The sequence below is a fragment of the Marmota marmota genome, unplaced genomic scaffold (genome assembly GCF_001458135.2).
Source record: "Marmota marmota marmota unplaced genomic scaffold, marMar, whole genome shotgun sequence".
Classification (NCBI taxonomy): domain Eukaryota; kingdom Metazoa; phylum Chordata; class Mammalia; order Rodentia; family Sciuridae; genus Marmota; species Marmota marmota.
Genome location: NW_025999968.1, coordinates 18,885,725 through 18,907,226, shown reverse-complemented (window position 1 = coordinate 18,907,226; position 21,502 = coordinate 18,885,725). Strand labels below are relative to the sequence as shown.

The 21,502-nt window shown below is 32.3% G+C and overlaps 1 protein-coding gene across 4 annotated transcripts in view; it reads left to right on the top strand.

Moving 5' to 3' along the window:
• The window catches only part of Tbc1d23 (TBC1 domain family member 23), a 59,073-nt gene that overhangs the window by 26,078 nt on the left and 11,493 nt on the right, over positions 1-21,502 (top strand). For 2 of the 4 annotated variants that reach the window (XM_048803455.1, XM_015478585.2), the window contains exons 5-15: positions 2,095-2,218; positions 5,867-5,991; positions 6,084-6,130; positions 6,865-6,968; positions 8,291-8,413; positions 10,368-10,460; positions 12,739-12,909; positions 13,933-13,975; positions 15,692-15,801; positions 18,547-18,686; positions 19,752-19,796. In XM_048803455.1, coding sequence (XP_048659412.1) covers positions 2,095-2,218; positions 5,867-5,991; positions 6,084-6,130; positions 6,865-6,968; positions 8,291-8,413; positions 10,368-10,460; positions 12,739-12,909; positions 13,933-13,975; positions 15,692-15,801; positions 18,547-18,686; positions 19,752-19,796 — 1,125 coding nt within the window. The remainder of the gene's footprint in view (positions 1-2,094; positions 2,219-5,866; positions 5,992-6,083; positions 6,131-6,864; positions 6,969-8,290; positions 8,414-10,367; positions 10,461-12,738; positions 12,910-13,932; positions 13,976-15,691; positions 15,802-18,546; positions 18,687-19,751; positions 19,797-21,502) is intronic. The other 2 variants (XM_048803456.1, XM_015478584.2) reach the window with 1 other exon arrangement.

The window sequence follows — 21,502 nt, the reverse complement described above, 5'->3', positions numbered from 1 at the left end:
AGCCATCGTTTTTGGCTTGTTATTCTCGATTCCTTTTTTTTTTTTTTTTTTTTTGGTGATGCTGGGATTGAACCTAGGGCTTTGTGCTGAGAGGCAAACACTCTACCAACTGAGCTATATCCCCAGCCCTTTTACTTGCCTTCTTAAATCTCAGTATTCTCATCTGTAAAATGGATATAGATTTGTTTGTGAATATAAAATGAAATAACTTTGTAATATGCTTACTACAGTGTTTGGAATAAGATAGTGCTTCGATAAATACTGATTTTTTATTATGATGATCCATATTTTAAACTATTTAAACATTTTTGTTATTTCATTAGATAACATTCTTGCTTCATTCCCTTGTGACTAGTCAGATAGCATGTGTTGCAAAAACTGAATGAAGTAAAGCTTATAATTTGTGGCAGAGGAATTGGTGAAGCCTACTGGTTCAAATGAAGATTAAATTAATTATACATGGTTCATATAATACCACACTTTAACCAGTAAGACTGTGTGGAAATAAATGTATTTGCAGTGTTTTTTGTTTTTAACCTTAGTTTTTAAAAGTACTGCTCTCCTGTATTCAGTAAGATCATACTACCAGAAAAGCAAAGCAATCTTTCAAGGTACACTTTTTCCATAAAGTAACTCAGTTAGGGTTTTTTTTTTGTTTTGTTTTTTTTTTTTTTTATTGTTGTTGTTACTGGGAATTGAACCACCCAGGGGCACTTAACCACTGAGCCACATCCCCAGCCTTAGTGACAGGGTCTTGCTGAGTTGCTTAGGGCCTCTCTGAGTTGCTGAGGCTGGCTTTGCCCTTTGGATCTTCCTGCCCAAGCCTCCTGAGCCACTGGGATTACAGGCATGTGCCATCATGCCCTGCTTAGTTAAATTTTGAGGTATTAAAAACTTAAATGCTAGAATGAACTAATGTAAAGATAGTATCTAATAAATCTAGACAGAAATGTGGGAATTGAAGTTAAGGCTCCTGAGTTTGGAGTCAGGGACTGTGTCTGGGAGAATGAAGAACTGTGCGTCCTGAAAGGTAGCCCAGTGCACAGACCTGATCTGGATCTGCTCCAGAGGGTTGTCTTCTTTGAGCTCAGATGCTTGGATATCTGGGTGAGAAGATGATACTATTTGAATCAGAGTTGTAGGGCTGGGGATGTAGCTCAAGTGGTAGAGCACTTACCTAGTATGCACAAGGTACACAGGGTTCAATCCCCAGAACCTCCAATAAAAAAAAATGTCATATCAGGTGGTCATGACCTTGGCCAGAGCAGCCTGCTTAAAAACTGTAGACTGATATGCTTCCTTGAAATAATGCCAGAAAACTGCATGGAATCCAGGCCTTTTGTAACTATTTCTACTTTTGAAATAATTTCTAGTTTTGAAGAATCTTTCACTGGAATGTGATGTTTTTTGAAAAAGGCATTTTAATAATTATAATGATAGAATATGTATTTGGAGCCTTTAAAACAATGTTCATGTTCAACTCTCCCATTTTACTCTCACAATAACATCTTGAAGGACAATTGTCAATAAGATGATATTTGGTGTCTTCTGGAATTCATTCTGAGTACCTGGTATCTAGGCTACGTTGACAGTTTCTAAGACTTTAGTTTATTATTCTGAAATGTTTATCTTTGGTCATTTCAGATTTTTGCCGTTGCTAAAGGACATTCCTAACAGAGGATATGAGCTTTATTGGAACTAACTTAAAACCTCTCTAGGAGTTTGCTTTTTGACTTGATTGGAAAGCAAGGGGCAGGACTTCTTTAGAACTCTACAGATCTTTTGGGATCCTAACCTTATCACAATAACCTAAGTGCTGTTTCAGTGATTCCTATAGTCGTCTCACTTTGATTGCTGCCTGGGGGTTCACTTGGAGAGAGTCTCCCTAAAGTGGCTGTTGAGCTGTTGTAAACTTTTGTCATGTCAGGCATATTGAGGTGTTAGCAACTGAACTCTGTTTGGTTCTTGCTTGCTACAAATGCTGTGGTATTCAAATATTCTGGGGTTGGGGAGAGGAGGTAGGTCTTGCAATAATATTTATTACTAATGTAATTATTTATAATGTAAAAAAACACTGCTTCTTTTGTCTTCTAGGGATTGTTCCCTGAAGGGGAGACCATTTCATCTCTTCCGATTACTCATCCAGTACCATGAGCCTGAGCTTTGTTCTTTTCTTGATACTAAGAAAATTACTCCAGACTCCTATGCACTCAACTGGGTAATAAAGTGAAAGTAGGAACACTTAATGAAAAATAGTTTATATAAAACTATAGTGAGGTAGTATTTTTTCGAGGAAAAAAAAGAAAAATTCTAAATTGTAGATCATTACTACCTAAACCAAAGAAATAAAATTATTAGCACTTCATAATAACTTTCTTTATTATTTACTTTTGTAAGTTCAAATTATTTGATATGAAGTTTAGCCTTTTGTTTTATACATATGTAGAAGTATAACTAATATGTATTTAGTACATATTAATGCATATCATGCATTAATGTATATCTGTATACTCACATACTAATTATAGCAATATATTTAATACATATTTTCACAAATATATGCTTATAATATATATAAACATATGATTTATATCAGTTCAATTTAAAACCTGTATGTATTTAGATTATAGGTGCTTGCCTATAATCCCAGCAGCTCCAGAGCCTGGGTCAGAATTGCAAGGTCAAAATCAGCCTCAGCAACTTAGCAAGACCCTAACCAACTTAGCAAGACCTTGTCTCAAATAAAATATAAAAAGGGCTGAGTGGGGCTGGGCATGATGGTGCATGCCTGTAATCCCAGTGGCTCAGAAGGCTGAGACTGGAGAATCACAGGTCCAAAGCGAGCCTCAGCGACTCAGCAAGACCCTGTCTCTAAATAAAATACAAAAAAGGGCTGAGGATGTGGCCCAGTGGTTAAGCGCCCCTGGGTTCAATCCTGGTATAGAAAAAAAAGGGCTGAGTGGGGCCGGGGTTCTAGCTCAGTGGTAGAGTGCTTGTCTAGCATGTGTGAGGCACTGGGTTCGAGCCTCAGCACCACATAAAAATAAATAAATAAAATAAAGGTATTGTGTCCATCTACAGCTAATTTTTTTTTTTTTTTAAAAAAAGGGCTGAGGATGTGGCTTAGTGGTTAAGTACCCATGGGTTCACTACCTGGTAACAACAACAACAACAAAAACCCCAAACTTATATGTATTTAAACTGTTGATGGTAAACAATCACAAGGAAAATTACTTAAGATTATCAAATGATTAGTGTCAAACAATAGTAAATTCAGTGCTCTATTCTTGGTTATTGATATTTTCAAAGGGAAGTAAGTGGTTCTCAAATCTTGGTCTCGGGACCTCTTAAACTCTTAAAATTTATTGACAGTCCATTGTTTATATGGATTATGTTGATTAGAAAGTAAAACTAAGGCATTTTAAATATTCACTTGTTAGTACACTTAAGAGTAATGATAAATTCCTTGCATAACATTATTATCAACTTTTAATGGAAAACAACTGTGTTTTCCAAATGAAAATTAGTGTGAATATTGGCACTGTTTTATAGTTTTACAAATCTCCTCAATATCTGGCTAAGTCAAGAGACAGGTGAATTCATTTATCTGTTTCTTTATTCAATCTGTAATAATATGTAGCCTTCAGAGACTTCTATTGTTCATTTTTGAGGGATTAAGCATGAAATAAGCCAATAAAAGTTAAGTATTGTTATGAAAATAATTTTGATCTAGTAGACTCCCCAGTAAATATAGATTCTGGGGATTTCTAAAGTCCTCAAACCACAATATGAGAACTGCTTTTCTGGGTTAAATGAAGGTATTTCTAAAGCGATAATTGGGTACTACAAACTATTAAAAAATTAAGCATATTCTTTGATCACATGTTAATTAACTTTACTTTAGGAAGAATCCCATTTCTGCCACCTATTAACTGTGTGATATGACACTTAGGTTTCGGAACTTCGATTTCCTTAATAATAATAATAATAATAATAATAATATTTTTTATCTCTGAGGACGATGGGATGAGTTAGCAACCAGGAAATGGGAATTACAGAATCTACTCTTTTCTCTTCTGGACTCATTACATTTCAAGCCTCAATGGTCTATTCCTTAGTTCCCTCTTGGCCAAAGTCTTGTCACTTTTAGTTAAAATAGTAAAGTTCTTAAAAATTGTAGTTTCTCTGGGTTTCACATGTTGCTGTTAAATCCTCCTGAGATGCTGAGATTATAGGCATGCATCACCATGCCCAGTTTAAATAGTTCATTGTTGTTAGTAGTATCATATTGATGAAATGAAGCTTTCTTTCTTTAAATCAAGAAAGGAAGCAGTTAAAAGTAATTCCTAAATCCAGAGAAACCATAATTTAAGCAATGCAATCATAGTTTTAGTTGAGCTGAATAAAGATGACTGTATATTACTATTCTGTTTGTATTTATATCTTCTTATCTGTATTTATAGTAGTAATTTTTCAAACAACAAAAAGTATTAGCATTTTGTACTTTAAAAGCCCTGTAGTCAAATGTAATTACATGGGCTGTGGAGTCTTAGTCCTTTTACCTAGTCCCCACACCAGCGCTCACCAGCTCTGTAAATTTAGGAAAGTTGTTTCATCTGAATCTAGTACCTGTAAAATGGAAAGAAAATGACGACTTTGCAATCCTGTTATGAGAATTAAGAAGTAGTAACGTGACGGTAGTTTAGTATCTAGCAAAAAAGTATGCATTAAACATGTGTGTTCCCATTAGCTCCCTTTAGCTATTAAAGATGTTTTAAATATATTCCTTTGGATGGAATTGTTTTTGAATCTAATGAACATTTAGAAATCTAAAAATATCACTGAATTCATGCAATTTAAAAAACAATTGGGCCAGGTGCAATGGCTCCAGAGGCTGAGACAGGAGGATTACAAGTTCAAAGCTAGCCTCAGCAACAGCAAGGTGCTAAGCAACTCAGTGAGACCCGGTTTCTAAATAAAATATAAAATAGGGCTGGGGATGTGGCTCAGTGGTTGAGTTTCCTTGAGATTAATCCCCGTTTCCAAAAAAAAAAAAAAGAAAAAAACCCACAATTGGATTGTAAAGATACTTATAAATTAATGACTCTTTTTATTTGAAATACACAACCACAGAGCTGAAATCTATTGAATGATATGAATTTTATCTCATTTATTTGAAATGATTTACAAGTAAATTTTGGAAATAAATCACATTTACATTGCTGTTAAAATTACATTAGGTGTTTTTAAGTTCTATGTTTGATCCTCACTATTATAAGTTAAATACTGTCCTGTGATTAATAATAATTATGCTAGTTGCCCTTATAGAGCTTGATAGGTAATTATACTATTTTTTTATGCTAAGGCAAAGGAATATTAATTACTTTGGGTATTCTAGATTAATTATTTCTCTTTTCACAACAGTGGTAGGAGATGGATAATAGTATTCCTTTTTTTGTTTGTTTTTTTTTTAAAACAGAAGTAGAAATGGAAGCTTTAAAGAGGCTAAGTGAGGGCTGGGGTTGTGGCTCAGAGGTAAAGTGCTCGCCTAGCATGTGTAAGGCCCTGGGTTCGATTCTCAGCACCACATAAAAATAATTAAATAAAGGTATTTAAAAAAACAATATAAATAAATAAATAAAGAGGTTAAGTGATGTGCTCTAAGTTACACAGCTAATAAGTGGCCTATTGTCCTTTGAACATACATGTTCTGCCTTTGGATTTCATACAGTAAAATTAAGGCACACATTAAATTATCAGGTGCAGAAAATTCAATGTAATATTACTTATTCATTTGCTTTAATATTTTTAAAAGAACAAGTCAGCTTCAGTGGTTTATGTCTTTCATTGCATTTCCTGATTGCAGCTTGGAAGCCTTTTTGCATGTTACTGTTCCATTGAAGTCACTCAGGCAATATGGGATGGATATCTACAACAAGCGGATCCATTTTTTATTTATTTCTTAATGTTAATTATCCTTGTGAATGCAAAGTAAGTATCAGATTGGTTAGATTTTCCCCCCCCTCTTTTCTCATGGTGCTCTGTTAATGTTTAACTCAAAATCATTTGATTCCCTTTTACAGAGAAGTTATTTTGGCACAAGAGTCAGATAGCAAAGAAGAAGTTATTCGTAAGTATTACTTAATGTGGAGAATATATTTGTGGTTATTTAATCTCTCTAACACTGTTTTCTCATCCATAAATTTGGGAGATTAGGGTAGAGCACTCTCTAGTTAGAGACCTTAAAGACTATTTCACCTTGTTTGTCATTCTTTAATGTATTTTCACTCTTTTTCCATATACTATTTCTTTGGTTTTAGTATTCAAATAGAATGCCCTTGTCTCTCCTTTCCCAACCCTTCCTTAGTGTACCTTTCAATGCTCAGTTTACAGTCGCCAATGTGAAACCTTGTTTTCTTTTTTGGGTTCTCTTCAGTTTAGCTCCCATACAAAGATAGTCACTTCTGCATATTGCCTGGCACTTTTTACTATGTATAATAATGTTTACCTTACGTTGTGATTTATTTTTATTTTCTCACAGAAGTTGAAGTCATGACTTATTCTTACTCATTTCTAAGGGCCCTGAGATTTTATATGTGATGTTGAATAAATCAGAAAATTCTTATTAAAGCTAATGAATTTGATTTCATTGTCTTACTATCCTTCACTAATAGAATTACGTCAACAGTTTATCCTTTGGGGAAATTAATTTTTCCACAAGCAGCTCTAAAAGCATCACTGTTGAAATTCCATTGATGTAGTTTTTATTATGTTGATGTTGCTTTAGCTTTGAACATAAATATTATTAATTGTTGTATTTTTTGCAGCTTATTAAATGTTGTCATATCTGTAATCACATTTCAGAGTTCTTGGAAAATACTCCATCCAGTTTGAATCTAGAAGATATAGAAGACCTTTTCTCTCTGGCACAGTATTATTGTAGTAAAACACCAGCTTCTTTTAGGAAGGTAAAAGATAAGAAATGACCTACTCTTTTGCTTTCACATTTTGGGTACTTATTGTTTATTTTGTATCCATCAGTTAAAATCCTCTAAATTTTTTTCTGTCTTTTTAGGTGTTGCACTTTGTGTGATTTTTCCTATAAATATGCAGAAATAGATTTAAAAAGTGGGAACCATGTTACCTTTGCTGTGATTATTAGTTATTGCTGATCATGAGAAAATTGATTGAGATATTTCCTAAATTAGTGCTTTTGTGTCTTCAAATATTGTATTACAAAAACCCAATGGAGGTTATATAGTTATGCCTTTCTCTGGAGTTTCGCCTTGGACAACTTTAGCAATACAGAGTTCTTTTGTAAACAAATCAAGAGTCACTTAGCCCTTAAGAGACCTAGATCCTTAGACTAATAAGTGGTTTCAATAGAAGACTGGGAAACTAAAATAAAATAAAGGATTAGAAGCACACAGGTTTGCCAGTGATCTCTGTGGCTTGTGAGATCATTGATGCTGTTTTTTGTTTGTTTGTTTGTTTTGTTCTTTTAAGCATTCTGCCACATACTTCCTAGTAGTTAGTCAGCAGTGTCACTAAAATGAGGTTAAATTATGTTCAGTTATTGTGTCTCAGATGGCAGGTATAGTTAACCATTAATCTTTTGAGAACATTTCCTCAGTCAGTTAAAAAACTAATTCTAGGAACTAATTTAAGCTATTTTAATAATTTCCTTATGTAGATCATTTAATTTTCAACAGTGTTGGGTAAGTCAGGTGATTGAAAAGTGATATAACATACTGGGTGAAAAAGAAATCTTACTGATTTTCATTGTTGTGAGAGTAAACATAGTAAATAATCTGAATTAGTAGTTGAAAATTAGACCAGACTACATCATTGTATTACATAACTTATGCAATCAGTTTCTCTCAGATTTTTTGTTCTTATTACATTATGTGAAAAAGTTATGAGCAAACATTAAATTTTTTCCCCCCTGTACCAGGGATGGAACTCAGGGCCTCATACATGCTAGGCAAGCATTCTACTCCTGAGCTATATTCCGTACTCTAAAATTTAATATTTAACTATGTCAGATGGCTGTGTGGAATGTTATTTTTTCTTAAGTCTGTGATTCATATGATTTCTGACAGGGACTTTGTGGACTTTCATATCTTTTAGCCTATAATATTTGAGAAATATGATATTAAGTTTTAAAAGTCATAGGACTCAAGGATGTTCCATAATTATTTCACATTTTATTTTAGTTTAACAAGTCTATTTTTATGAAGAGTTTGATTTTGATTTTCTTGAAAATGTTTAAAAATTTCTCTCTAAATAGGATAATCATCATCTCTTTGGTAGTACTTTGTTGGGAATTAAGGATGATGATGCAGATCTGAGTCAGGCTCTTTGTATGGCCATTTCAGTGTCAGAGATCCTTCAAGCAAATCAGCTTCAGGGGGTAAGTAAAAAACCCATTTGACAGCTTACTATGCCTTTTATTTTATTTAATTTATTTATTGGTTCTTTTTAGTTATACATGACAGTAGATTCCATTTTGATAAAAATTATACAAGCATAGAGTATATCTTATTCTGGTTAGGTTCCCATTCTTGTGGATGTATATGAACGATGGAATTCACTGTGATGTTTTTATATATATACACAGGAAAATATGTCACATTCACTCCATTTCCTGTCCCTACTCCCTTTCCTCTATTTCCCATTGTCTGAATTACTGAACTACTGTCCTCATCTACTGAACTTCTATTCTTCCTCCTACCCACTCGACTCATCTTTATTTTGGGTTTGTCTCCACATAACAGAGAAAACATTTTACCTTTGGCTTTTGGGGACTGGATTATTTCACTTAGCATGGTAGTCTCCAGATCCATCCATTTACTGGCAGATGTCATAAAGTCATTCTTCTTAGCTGAGTAATATTCTATTGTGTGTGTGTGTGTGTGTGTGTGTGTATCACATTTTCTTTATCCATTTGTCTGTTGAAGGGTACCAAGGTTAGTTCCATAGCTTAGCTATTGTGAATTGAGCTGCTATAAATATTGATGTGGCTGTGTCACTGTAGTATGTTGATTTTAAGTCCTTTGAGTATATACTGAGGAGTGGGGTAACTGGGTCAAATGGTGGTTACATTCCAAGTTTTCTGAGTAATCTGCACATTGCTTTCCGTAGTGGTTGCACCAATTTTTCAGTCCCACCAACAATGAACTATGCCTTTTAAATATGAGGAATTGGCATTGAGGCTATAGCTCAGCAATAGGGTATGTGCTTAGTATGCATGAAGCCCCAGGTTCAATCCACAGCACGAAAAATAAAGAAAGAAAGAAAGAACCCACACTTCCTCCTTGTTCATTGATTCCCACAAAATAATTTACAACAGTATGGCTTTTTTAGTATTTCTAATAGTGTGTTGAATTTTCTGTCCAGCTGATAAGTTTTTAAACTGCCAGCTTGTCTGCTATTATAATTGTCAGTAATTTTTTATCACTCTTGACACAAATTTTTATAAATTGCCATATCTGTTTTCATATTTCAGCAAAGCAACTGATTGTGGCATTGTATAAGGGTGACTTTAGCACATAACAATTAAATTCTGAGTAGTTGCAGAGCTAATTGAATTACATGGTTAAATGCCATAAAGCTAGCAAATGAAAATTTTATGATGATTTGCTGATAATTTTTGTCCGTTATAATCTTAATAAAAATCCAATGAGCCAGGTGACCAGTGATATTTTTCAGTACATGCTGTTAATTACTCATAGTTCCTCAGTCAACCTTGGGCATGTGTATTTGGAAGGTGGGATATATTTCCAAGGTTCGACAGTGGAAAACAGATACAGGAAGACAGGCCTTTTGCAGAGGTCAGTTGGAGTTCTTATTATAACTGTACTATGGTTTAGAATTTTAAAAATATAAGCATCCCAAATATTTTTCCTGCTTTTTTTATTGTTGCATTATAGTTGCCCATAATGGTGGGATTCGTTGTTCATATTTATACATGCACACTATATAACAATATAGTTTGGCCAATATCATTGTATCTAGAATTGTGTTTATAACTATCTAGTGATAAACATTTCAGAATTGTCAGATTCCAATATAATTACTTTTATAATTCAAACTGACATTCTCTTGGTAAATATTTTAAGACTTTTGAGTCAAGAACAATATATTCAGTAAATTAAAAATGTATTTTAACTGTTAAAAATGAATAGGAGTATTTAGGACCTTTAGGTTATTTTTTCATATCTGCACAAATTGGGTCCTTTAATTCTGTGCGAGATCTGTTTGTTTTAAATGTAAACTTGTTTCATCTTCTTTGTTTGTTAGTGTTATATTGTGGATTATGAGCCTCATGGCAAATTACAGTATGGCAAATGTTGTTTTCCTTTTAGGAAGGAGTCCGATTCTTTGTGGTGGATTGCCGTCCAGCTGAGCAGTATAATGCTGGGCATTTATCAACTGCTTTCCACTTAGATTCAGATCTGGTTAGTATAAATGCTGGTAAATTTTTTGTAAGAGAGAAAGTAACTTTTTTTTTTAGTTCATAATTTTATATTTATGTTTCAGATTGGGTATGTTTCTTTTTGCTTAAGGAGGGAGTCTCTGCCCTTAGAAGAAATGTTGCTCTCAGACTTACTTTTTACCCAGTATACTCTTGTAGCATCATAAAGGGTAAATGAAAACTGTTAACTATGTCTTACTGTTGCTTACCATTGTTATGTCAGTAAATTCTAAACTTACTATGAATTACCTGTACCTGCACCTGGTAAGTACTCTGTAAAGATCAGCTCTTATTATAATTGGATAAGACTTATAAAAGCTTTTACCATAAGCCATTTTTTTTTTTTACTGTAAGCACATGTACTTATGTATATAACAGACTCATATTTAGTAAGGTTAGTATTTGGCATATGAAGTACTCAGTTATTAAAATTACTGCCCTAGAGTCATTACAATTGAAAGAGTAAACTAAAAATTAAATCTTGTCAGTGAAGTTTAGTATCATTTGTAGAACTGAGACTGACATAATTTAAGTTGTTCTGGGGTCATTAGAGCCTCAGAGATAGTGAAAATAGAGGAGTAGGGAAATAAACCCCATGCTGAATATGTAGTCCACCCTTCTTCTTTTCACCTTGTCTAGAAAAGTTGATTCTAAGGCTAAAAGGAAGTGTAGAAGGGCCTAGGTGGTGTTGAGAGGAAACTAATGGAAAATGAAGTAGACGAATTCAGAGTTTTGGACTAAATCAAAGACTATCCTGGCTTGTTTATATCCTTTATGTGAATTCTGTACCTTTCTCTTCCTTGATTTCTCTCATGCTTATTTTGAAAATTTACTCTATTTATTCATTAATAACTGAATTAAAAGTTTTTCAAAGGATATCCCGAGTTAACCACTATTATCAGCTTGTTTAATCTTCTGGACTTTTAATATATATTTAACTATTTCTTTTTTTGCCGCTTGCTTTTTCTTTTTACCTATTTCTTGGCGATCTTTCCATTTAACTGTATTTGTTTTTATTTTTAATGCATAGCGGTCCATGGTAAAGATATTATTGATATAATTAATATTATTACTATATATTTATTGCCTGATACGTATATTTGGGTTATTTTAAGTTTTCTTGTTAAAAAAAAAACAATGCTGCAGTTAATATTCTTATGCTTATTCTGTGATCTTGGGCCAAATATTTCTATAAAGTAGATTCTTAAAAGTAGAATTGTTGTGTTGAGGGATATGGGCATATAAATTTTACTAATGACCATCTAATTACCATTTATTTATTTATTTATTTATTTGGAATTGAACTAAGGTGTGTTTTACCACTGAGCTACATCCCCAGCCCACTTTACTTTTTATCTTGAGACAGGATGTTGATCTGTTTTCCTAGGCTGGCCTCAAACTTTTTGCTGCCTTAGCCTCTGGAGTCAGTGGAATTATAGGCGTGTACTACCACTCCTGGTACCTAATTGCCTTTTTAAAAAGCTGACCTACCTGATATTTCATAACTGTAAACTGAAGATTGTTTCATGTCATCAGCATTATTGGAAATTATTAATCTTTTTTTTTTTTTTAAACCAAAATGATGGGTGAAAAACAGTGGTAATTACTAGTGGAATACCCCTGCGTCTTTTAAAAAAGTTTCCCTCTTATATGATCTGTCCTTTTTTTCTATTGGACTTTTATTGTACCTTTTATGTAGCCAATTATAATACTTTAAAAAATTTTTTTGTAGTTATTGGCATACTTGTTTCCTTGAGGGTAAGATATTTTTCATCCTTGTGTCTCTAGTACTTAAAGTAGTGTTGATAAACAAATGGTTTTTACTATTTCTGATGGTCCTCTAAGAAATAACACAACTTGTTCAGTAAACAAAAAATATAATTGTTTTGATCTATTTTTTGGTCATGGACCCTTCTATTCAATCTTAAACTCTTTTTGCTGTGATACCGAAGCATACTGTAGCTAGTTGTGTGTTATATAAGAAACAACAAATATTTTTTTAGTAGGGTTGTATTTGTGGGGAGTGGGAGGGAGAGAGACACTCTTTCTGTGAACTTACAGCATTTTGTTCTAATGTATTATAGGCTCATTTACAGACATTTCTCTTATCCCAGGGATTACTTATAATAGCCTTTTCTTTTTACATTGTTTTCATGGTGGATCTTTAAATGTTGATTTTATTTTCCTACAAAAATACTTCAAGTTTTGCAAATATATGTGAAACACACTTGCCAAGTTTTTGATTTTTAAAAATTGTCTAGATGCTCCAGAATCCATCCGAGTTTGCACAGTCAGTAAAGTCCTTGCTGGAAGCACAGAAGCAGTCCATTGAGTCCGGCTCCATAGCTGGTGGGGAGCATCTCTGTTTTATGGGTAGTGGCAGGGAGGAAGAAGACATGTATATGAACATGGTCCTGGCACACTTTTTACAGGTATGCTGACATAGATTATTTCATTTTGCTCAGTTATTGCTATCACCTTGAAGAAATTTGCCTAGATAATTTTTAACTATTATATGTATGTTCAGATTTGTCTGTATTTTTCTTCATAGCTTTTTGGTTTTGTGTCTTGCCAAGAAAGTTTGTCTTCTAGATTTTTTTCACCTGTTTGTATGGTTTATTTTTATGTTTTAATTCTTGAACCCTCTGGTATTTATTTTATAAAAGAAATGAGGTAAGAATGATTTTTTTTTTTTTTTAACAGATAGCAAACAATTTTGTTAGAAATTTGAAGTACCACCTTCTTATTACACCAAATTCTTCTGTGCATCAGGATATATTTCTGGATAATTCTGTTGTATTCTTTATGACTTCTTATGTTTTAATACTTTTTACTGTAGCCATATAATTCATTTTCATATCTTCACTTTTCAGTTGAGTAAATATGTATATTTATTTATGGCATTTAGCCATCTTTTCTTCTTCTTTTTTTTTTAAATATTTTTTTAGTTGTAGATGGACACAATACCTTTACTTTATTTGTTTTCTTTTATGTGGTGTGAGAGATTGAACCCAGTGCCTCATGCATGCTAGGCAAGCGCTCTACTACTGAGCCACAACCCCAGCCCCTCTGTCATTTATTTTTCATAATTAACTACAGTATTTTTTATGTTACATTTTCATTAAGGACAAAATATTTTGAAATCTTACCACTTTCATTACATCCTAAAATACCATTTAATTAAATTTGCTTTGACTCTTGCACTATTGGGACTATATTATAAGTAAAATATTAACAATCCTGTTAATATCTATGAAGTTGTCCCCTTTTTCCTACCAACCACCAGACCTTATAATAATACACAAGGTAAATGTATATGTCTCCAGGCCAAAGTCCAGAATGTCAAAGAAAAAATAAAGTGTCCATATATTGCATTTGTCAATATTTTAGAACTATCTGAAGTTTTATTTTAATTAAATTGCATTTTGGAATAATTTTATCATTTATCATTACAGAAAAATAAGGAATATGTGAGTATTGCCAGTGGAGGATTTATGGGTAAGGTTTTAATTAATTTCTTCACCTCCGGTTTTCAGAGAAAATTATAGTGATTGTCAGCAAAGCTGATTTGAAGTTAGTTAATGGGTAGGCTCTTTCTTCAGTCATTCAGTGTTTTCAAAAAAAGACACAGCCAAAAGAACATTTGGATAACAAACAACTGAAATAAGTGAATGTTGGGTGAAGGACTGTTTAGGAAAATGTGTTTAATTAGCTTGTGTTCTAAAAAATATATATATATGTATTTACACACACACATGCACATATTCACATGTGCACACGTGTGTGTGTGTAGTGGTGGGAATCAAACTCAGGGCCTCATGCATGGTAGGCAAGCACTGTACCACTGAGCTACGTCCCCAGTTCCTTCAAAATATGTTTTTAATAACATGCATGAAAAATTGTTCATACTATATGCCCTTGTGAAGAAGAAGGATTTGATAGGAATGGGAAATGAGCTGGAGGAATGCTTTTCACAGTATGCCCTATATAGTATTTAGGTATTTTATTATCATTTTATTTTTTAATTACTTGAAGGTATTAGCTGGTTTAAAAAGTTGACTGAAGGAATAAAATAAATAAATTGATGTTTTCAAATCTGCAGACTAATATCTGGCAATCTAGGAAAGTAAAATAATTGCCAAATTTCAAAGTCTTTGCAGGCAAATATTTGAGAATTTATGATTAGGTCAGTATAATAAGGTTTCAAAAGAACCTGCCTTATGTTTGGAAAAGAGGTATCATAAAAGTATGGAATTATAAATACTGGGGCAAATTAATGATAGGATCAAATCAATAAATGTTGAAGGTAATAGAATCTTGGGTTTTAGTTATGAGAGTCTTACTAGAAGTAAGTTCTGACCTAAATAGTTTTATGCTGTAACTTGGAGTTTTTGGTAAATTAGGATCTGTTTGCTCTTGGGTCTTTGTTGAATTAAAGATTATGGTTATCCTTCATTTGTGTATAATATGTCAAGATGCATTCTACTGTCATCTACAACTAATTAGAACACATTTAAAAAACAAATACAAAAATGGATTATGATTGTCTTCTATATATCATGACCTCATAACTACCTTGTGAGGCTTACACTCAGAGGTATCTATAAAGGGATTAATTAGTAGTGTTGAGCAAGTGTTGACCTTATGTCCAGTGGTATTTATTAAATATCTTGATAACATGATATAGAATTTGGTTATTAGGCAGATAATTCTCAAAAGTATTTGGAAAGCATTATTTTATAGTAAGCTCTAGATTTTAGAAACTTTTAAACTTTAATTTTTTTAACTAAGAATAATCTTTCTTTCTATAACTATTCTTCATTATGGGAAAATTTACATCTTCTTTTACATAACAAAGCCTTCGTAGGTTTTCTGTTAATCCTTTATGTCCTAAAATTGTTGAAGAGGTATCTGTTAGTACATGAAAGATTAGTTTCCAAAGAGGAAAACAAAAACCATACAATTATTATCACCCTTAGGGACAGTTAAAAGTTATTTTTGTACAGGGAGCTTTAAAAAGGAGGAGTAGGAGGTTTGCTGTAGTCTAAGGTTCTTTATTTCTTTATGGAAGTACCAAAAAGAAATACTTATGATTATGTCCTTTAATATTTTTTAACTCAGCTATTATATATTTGTTATACTTACCTGGTAATGAATCTTTCCAGAAGTGTTTCATAGTTCAGGTTTCGTTGTGTTTTGTTTTTCTTGTTTAAGCACTGCAGCAGCACCTGGCAGACATTAATGTGGATGGGCCAGAAAATGGATATGGCCATTGGATTGCTAGTACCTCAGGGTCAAGGAGCAGTATCAATTCTTCTGTTGATGTAAGTGTGTGTGTGGAATATGTCATCAGACTTTTAATAATTTGCAGTAAAGTTCATTAACTGCTAAACCCCTACCATAACAGAAATGATGTAAAAATATCTAAATAGAAATAATGAGGAGTCGGGGCTGGGGATGTGCTCAAGTGGTAGCGTGCTCACCTAGCATGCGTGAGGCACTGGGTTCGATTCTCAGCACCACATTAAAAAAATAAAATAAAAGATGTTGTGTCCACCTAGAACTAAAAAATAAATAAATAAATAATATGGAATCATTTTTTTGTAAGGTTAGTGAAATGATGGATTAAGCCTGCACAGCTAACCTAGCTAGAACTGTTAAGTGAGCTGGTTCCAGAAGTCTTTTAGCTTGGTCCAGCAGTATATTGGGGCTCCTATTTATATTTCCTGAACACACTATGTCTGTACCCTCCCCACCACTAATTCTATGATTAGGATTTTAGTCTAAATTCATGTGTAATATTGGACCAGCCAGAGGAAGATAGGAAATAATTGCCAATCCTGTTGTATTTGATATTTAGTTATGGAGATATATATTACTGCAGGAGCTCTGCCATAGTAAATGTATTTTTCTCTTCTAATTTGGAAATATTTGGGTAGTGTTTTGTGCTTTTTTAATATCTCACATCATTTGAATTAGATGTCACTAAATCATGTTCTTAACAAATAAGAGTCACCTATCTAACATTTACTTTTTAAAACAGAAATGGAAAAGTATAGTACAGGATTGTGATTACTAATTTGGACTTAAAGTCCTGCCATACTGGGGTTCAGTTTTCAAATCTATAACTTAACCTTCTTTATGATCTCCAGCAATATCTTCCAGCTATATTTTTTCCACCTATTGCAATAAAGTTGATAATAACAGAACCATCTTTATAAGGATGACTTAAAAATGATTTGGGGATTAAATGAAAAAATACATACATAGTACCTTGACCAAACTTTTAATAGTAAATATATTGAAGTTTATCTGTAGCCATACAAATCAAAGCAAACTTACTGTCATCTTCAGCAGATAAGGCTTTTGTAAGAATTTTGTTTTTACCTTGATTCTCTAGGTATGTGAGAGGTCTTTGTATGAAAAATTAAATAGTATTCTGTTGTATGGATATATTAATAATCAGTTAGTATCCTGTTGCTGAATACTTCACTTTTAATCTTTTTCTAATACAAACATTAATACAGTTAATTTGTATAGTGATATGTTTGCATATGCCATGATTATTTAGTCATAAAAGTAGAATAATTTGATCAAAAGATTACTTATCAAAATCCTTAGAATTCTGCTGTACTATCAAATGACCCTCAAAAAAAAAAAAAAAAAAAAACACATTATTCTAATTTATATTTCCATCCATTCCTTTGGATAGGATTTCTCTTGAAGCTTTTGTCTTCAGATTTGAAAACACTGATTGTGATGCTACTGTAGAAACTACCCTAAAGTTGTATTCTATTCAAAAGTTCCAAATAATTCCAGTTAGTTTAATTAGTTTTAATTTAGGGTATGAAGTTAGAAACATGATCTTTTGTATAGTTAATGACTTAATTATCTTAAGAATAGAAGTAAAATATGTTCACTGTAGCATCATATGTAATTAAGTATAAAGAAAACAAAATCACCTGTAATTGCCAAGGATAATCACCTTTCATATTTTGAAAAATTCCATCAATTTGTTTACTGAATGTATATTTACCTATTTTTATGTGTATTTTATATTCTATTTTTAAAGTAATGATCACAGTTTATATAGTTTTGTTTTCTTTTCACTGAATATATAAACATTTTCTAGCGTTTTAAAATGTTTTAAAATAGCCGAGGTTGTGGCTCAGTTGTAGAGTGCTTGCCTAGCATGCATGATGAGGCACTGGGTTCGATCCCTTGCACCACATAAAAATAAAAAAATAAAATAAAAGGTATTCTGTCCATCTACAACTAAAAAAAATATTTTTAAAAAAGTGTTAATTAGATCATAAAACAATACCTAAATCTTTTGGCACTTTCTAATTATTTCTTCTCTATAAAATCTAAAGAGGAATTAATGGACAAAAGATAGGATCACTTAAATGTTTGACATCCATTACCATATTGCCCTCTAGGGTATATGTGAATATTCCATGAAATGATATAAGAATTATACTCACTCTTATTTACATTTAAATATATCAGAATAACCTTTATTTCAAAATTAAAAGCATAAATGAGAATGTTTTAAAAAGCAAAACTATACAAGGAATAAATATTTAAATACTTAGCAACATGAATACTAGTTTGATTATAATTTTCTTATTTTTGTAGACTAGTCTGAATTAAAGATTAGTAACTTTATTTCTTATTGAGTAAAAGAGGTAATTGCAGACTCCAAGCACTTATATATTGCCATTATATCCTAATTTTCCTTTATTCTTTACATTTTAAAAAATAGTTTTACCTAGTAAATTAGTTTGTTGGTGTCACCATAACAAAATAGCACACACTAGGTAGTTTAAACCACAACAATTTATTTTGTTGTAGTTTGGGAGGCTGATTGAGGTGTTGGCAGTTTTGATTTATACCAAGTCCCCTATATTCACGTATAATCACATTCTAACGTGTGCTGGGAGTTAGGACTTCAACATATAAATTGGTGTTGATATAATTGAGTCCATAATGTGTGGCTAACCTTTAGCAGTAATATGTCTGCTGATTGTTTGGAGAACAGTTAATTTCTCTATGTTCTTGTTCTTCAGGGTGAATCTTCTAATGGCTCAAATGATAGAGGAATGAAATCACTAGTAAATAAAATGACTGTGGCTTTGAAGACAAAATCAGTTAATGTCAGGGAAAAAGTTATCAGTTTTATTGAGAATACATCAACTCCTGTGGACCGGTGAGTTTGTTAAATAGTGTGAATTTATGAGTAAAACTAAAGAGATGTGCCTTACAGTGAGTTAATGTTAGTTGAATTGAAAGTCTCTAGAAAAGAATCAAAAAGTATATTTTTTGTCAGATTATTTCATAAAGTTCACTATAATTACAGGAGTATACTTTATTGCTATAAAATTTTGGCTATAAAGATTCCTCTCACCTTTTCCAACAGAATCCTACATTCTTAAGTTTAGATCATTATATAATTTTGTTCCCAAATATAAGCTAACTCCATTTTTCCGGTGAATTACTGATTGGGAACATGACAAACAGTTGCCAAGCAAGTTTTAGGATTTTTGTTAAACTACTTCTCATTATTAATATCTGTGAGTTTTTATTTTTCCATGTGGTAGTCTAATTGATCATTCCTTGTTCCTATACTAAAGCTAACCTTCTAACACAGAATTTGTTTCTAGGCAAGCATGATTTTGGAAACATATTATAATATTTAATTTCATTCTTGTGTCTCATAATATCCTAGGAAAGTTGAAATATTTGATTTTAGGAACTGAATGTCAGGAATTTGTTTTTTGTCCCTTTATTAAGTATAGTACTAATGCATACAAAAGTATACTTATTCCCTTTTTGTAAATAGCAAAGACAAATGATACATTTTTTTGTAATCTAAAAATTGTTCCTTATCTAATAACTGATAATTGTTAAAACATTTTATCAGTCCTGACAGATATTTGCTTAGTAAAGTTTTATCTGCTCTGTAAAGCCTCTTTTGGTGCTTTTGAATTATAGTACTATTATTTCTACTTTTAATAGCATGAACATTTAAAATTTAATTTTAAAATGCACTTGTTGTATAGACTAGTGATAATCATAAGTTGTTGTCTTTGTTAAAGTATCACTTGAAACTGACTTTTCTTCATTTTTCTTTGTGCTTGGGATGATTGAAGTATTTTTTTTAATAATATACACCTCTGGCTTAGAAAAATTGATTAATTATATTTTTGTTTTAAAGCTATTGCATTTTTTTTTATAATCATTTTGTTCTGTCCTCTGCCTTGATTTGCTGTAGAATGTCTTTCAATCTTCCTTGGCCAGACAGATCATGTACAGAGCGGTAAGCCAATGAGTAGAGCAGCTTTATTGAACCTTTGTTTTCCTTTAGCATGCCTCATGCCATCTGTAAGCCTTGTGCTGTCTTGGCTAAAATTTCATGCAGCTACCTGAAAAGCTACTTTTCTCATTCTGCTTGTAAGAGTGTGTCATGCTGATGAATCTGTTTTTTTGTAGTAGTTGTTTTTTGTTTTTTGCTTGCATGTTTCTCTCTTTCATTCCTCAGATGAAAATCAAACTCATTCAAATCCAAGGACTTAATAAACACTGCAGTTTTTATTCTGAGGTAGGGGAAAGTGAACCAAACAAAAGGATATATGTAGTTAAAAGTTAGCAGTGTATTAGATTTGGAGATGATTTACTCATTCCTTTCACCCTAACAGAAAACTATATAGCACTAAAAATGGAACTTTTTTTTGAACAAAAGTCCAACCATTGTCATTTCATTAATTTTTAGCCAGTCTTACATAAGAAATATCTTAGTAATTTATAGCATTATTGTTCATAAAAACCTAATTGTGTTATAGATTAGTAGTGAGAGACATTTTTTAGGATTGTTTATTTATACTTGCTTTCTGGTTCAAGCATTTATTATAAGCATGATCTTTGTTACTTTTTGTTTAAGCTTTATATCAGGAGATAACCTATGATTTAATCTTATAGAATTTTATCGTTTAGATGACACCCAAGCTTTTTTAGAAAAAGCTCTTACATTTTTCTTTGCCTTTTAATAGAAAGCTGAATTTCAAAGATCTTTGAACTATTTTTCATTTTTATCTCTTTCTGTGTTCATCAACTTTCCATTACTATAACAAAATACCTAAGATAATTGACTTAAAAAAGATAAAAAGTTTATTTTAGCTCACAGTTTGGAAGGTTTCCCATTGCTTTTAGGCCTGTAATAAGGCTGCGTGTCATGTTGGGAAGCACATAACAAAACAGAATTGTTTACCGCATGGTTTGGATGAAAGAGATAAAGAGGAAGGAGTGTGGCTCATGCATGTAATCCCAGTGAGGCTGAGACAGGAGGATCAAAAGTTCAGAGAGAGCTCAGCAATTTAGTGAGGCCCTACACAATTTAGCAAGACCCTGTCTCAAAATAAAAAAAATAAAAAAGGGCTGGGGATGTGGTTCGGTGGTTAAGTGACCCTGGGTTTAATCCCCCATACCAAAAAAAAAAGAGAAGTGAGGTCCCACATCCTTTTAAAGGGTATATCTTAAATGATCAAAGACTTCCTAGTCAGTCCCACCTCTTAAAAGTTTCCACCACTTTACAATAGCACCGAGCTAGTTACTAAGCGTTGCCACATGAGCCTTTGGAAGGATATTCCAGATCCAAACTAAAGTACTTGAATGAACAGTTTAATAATTTATGAGATAATTTTACAATAGATATGTTTTAACATAAAATCAAATGGTTTTATAACTTTTAATTCAATCAAACCTTGAGATTACATACTGTTTTCAACCTAATTTATAATTCCCAAACAGTATCTGTTACACTATAAACTATCACTAATTTTTTTCTTCCTCTAGAATTTTCTTCTTTCTGTTTTGGTAAAGACTTAGGCCAATTTCAACAAAATTAGGTTATAGTAAGATGTTTATTGATGATATGTATAAATTACTTAAATATAAATTTGATTTCTATCTTCTGGGAAAACTGAATTCTAAACTAAGTAAAGACATGTGACTTGATTCCCCCCCCCC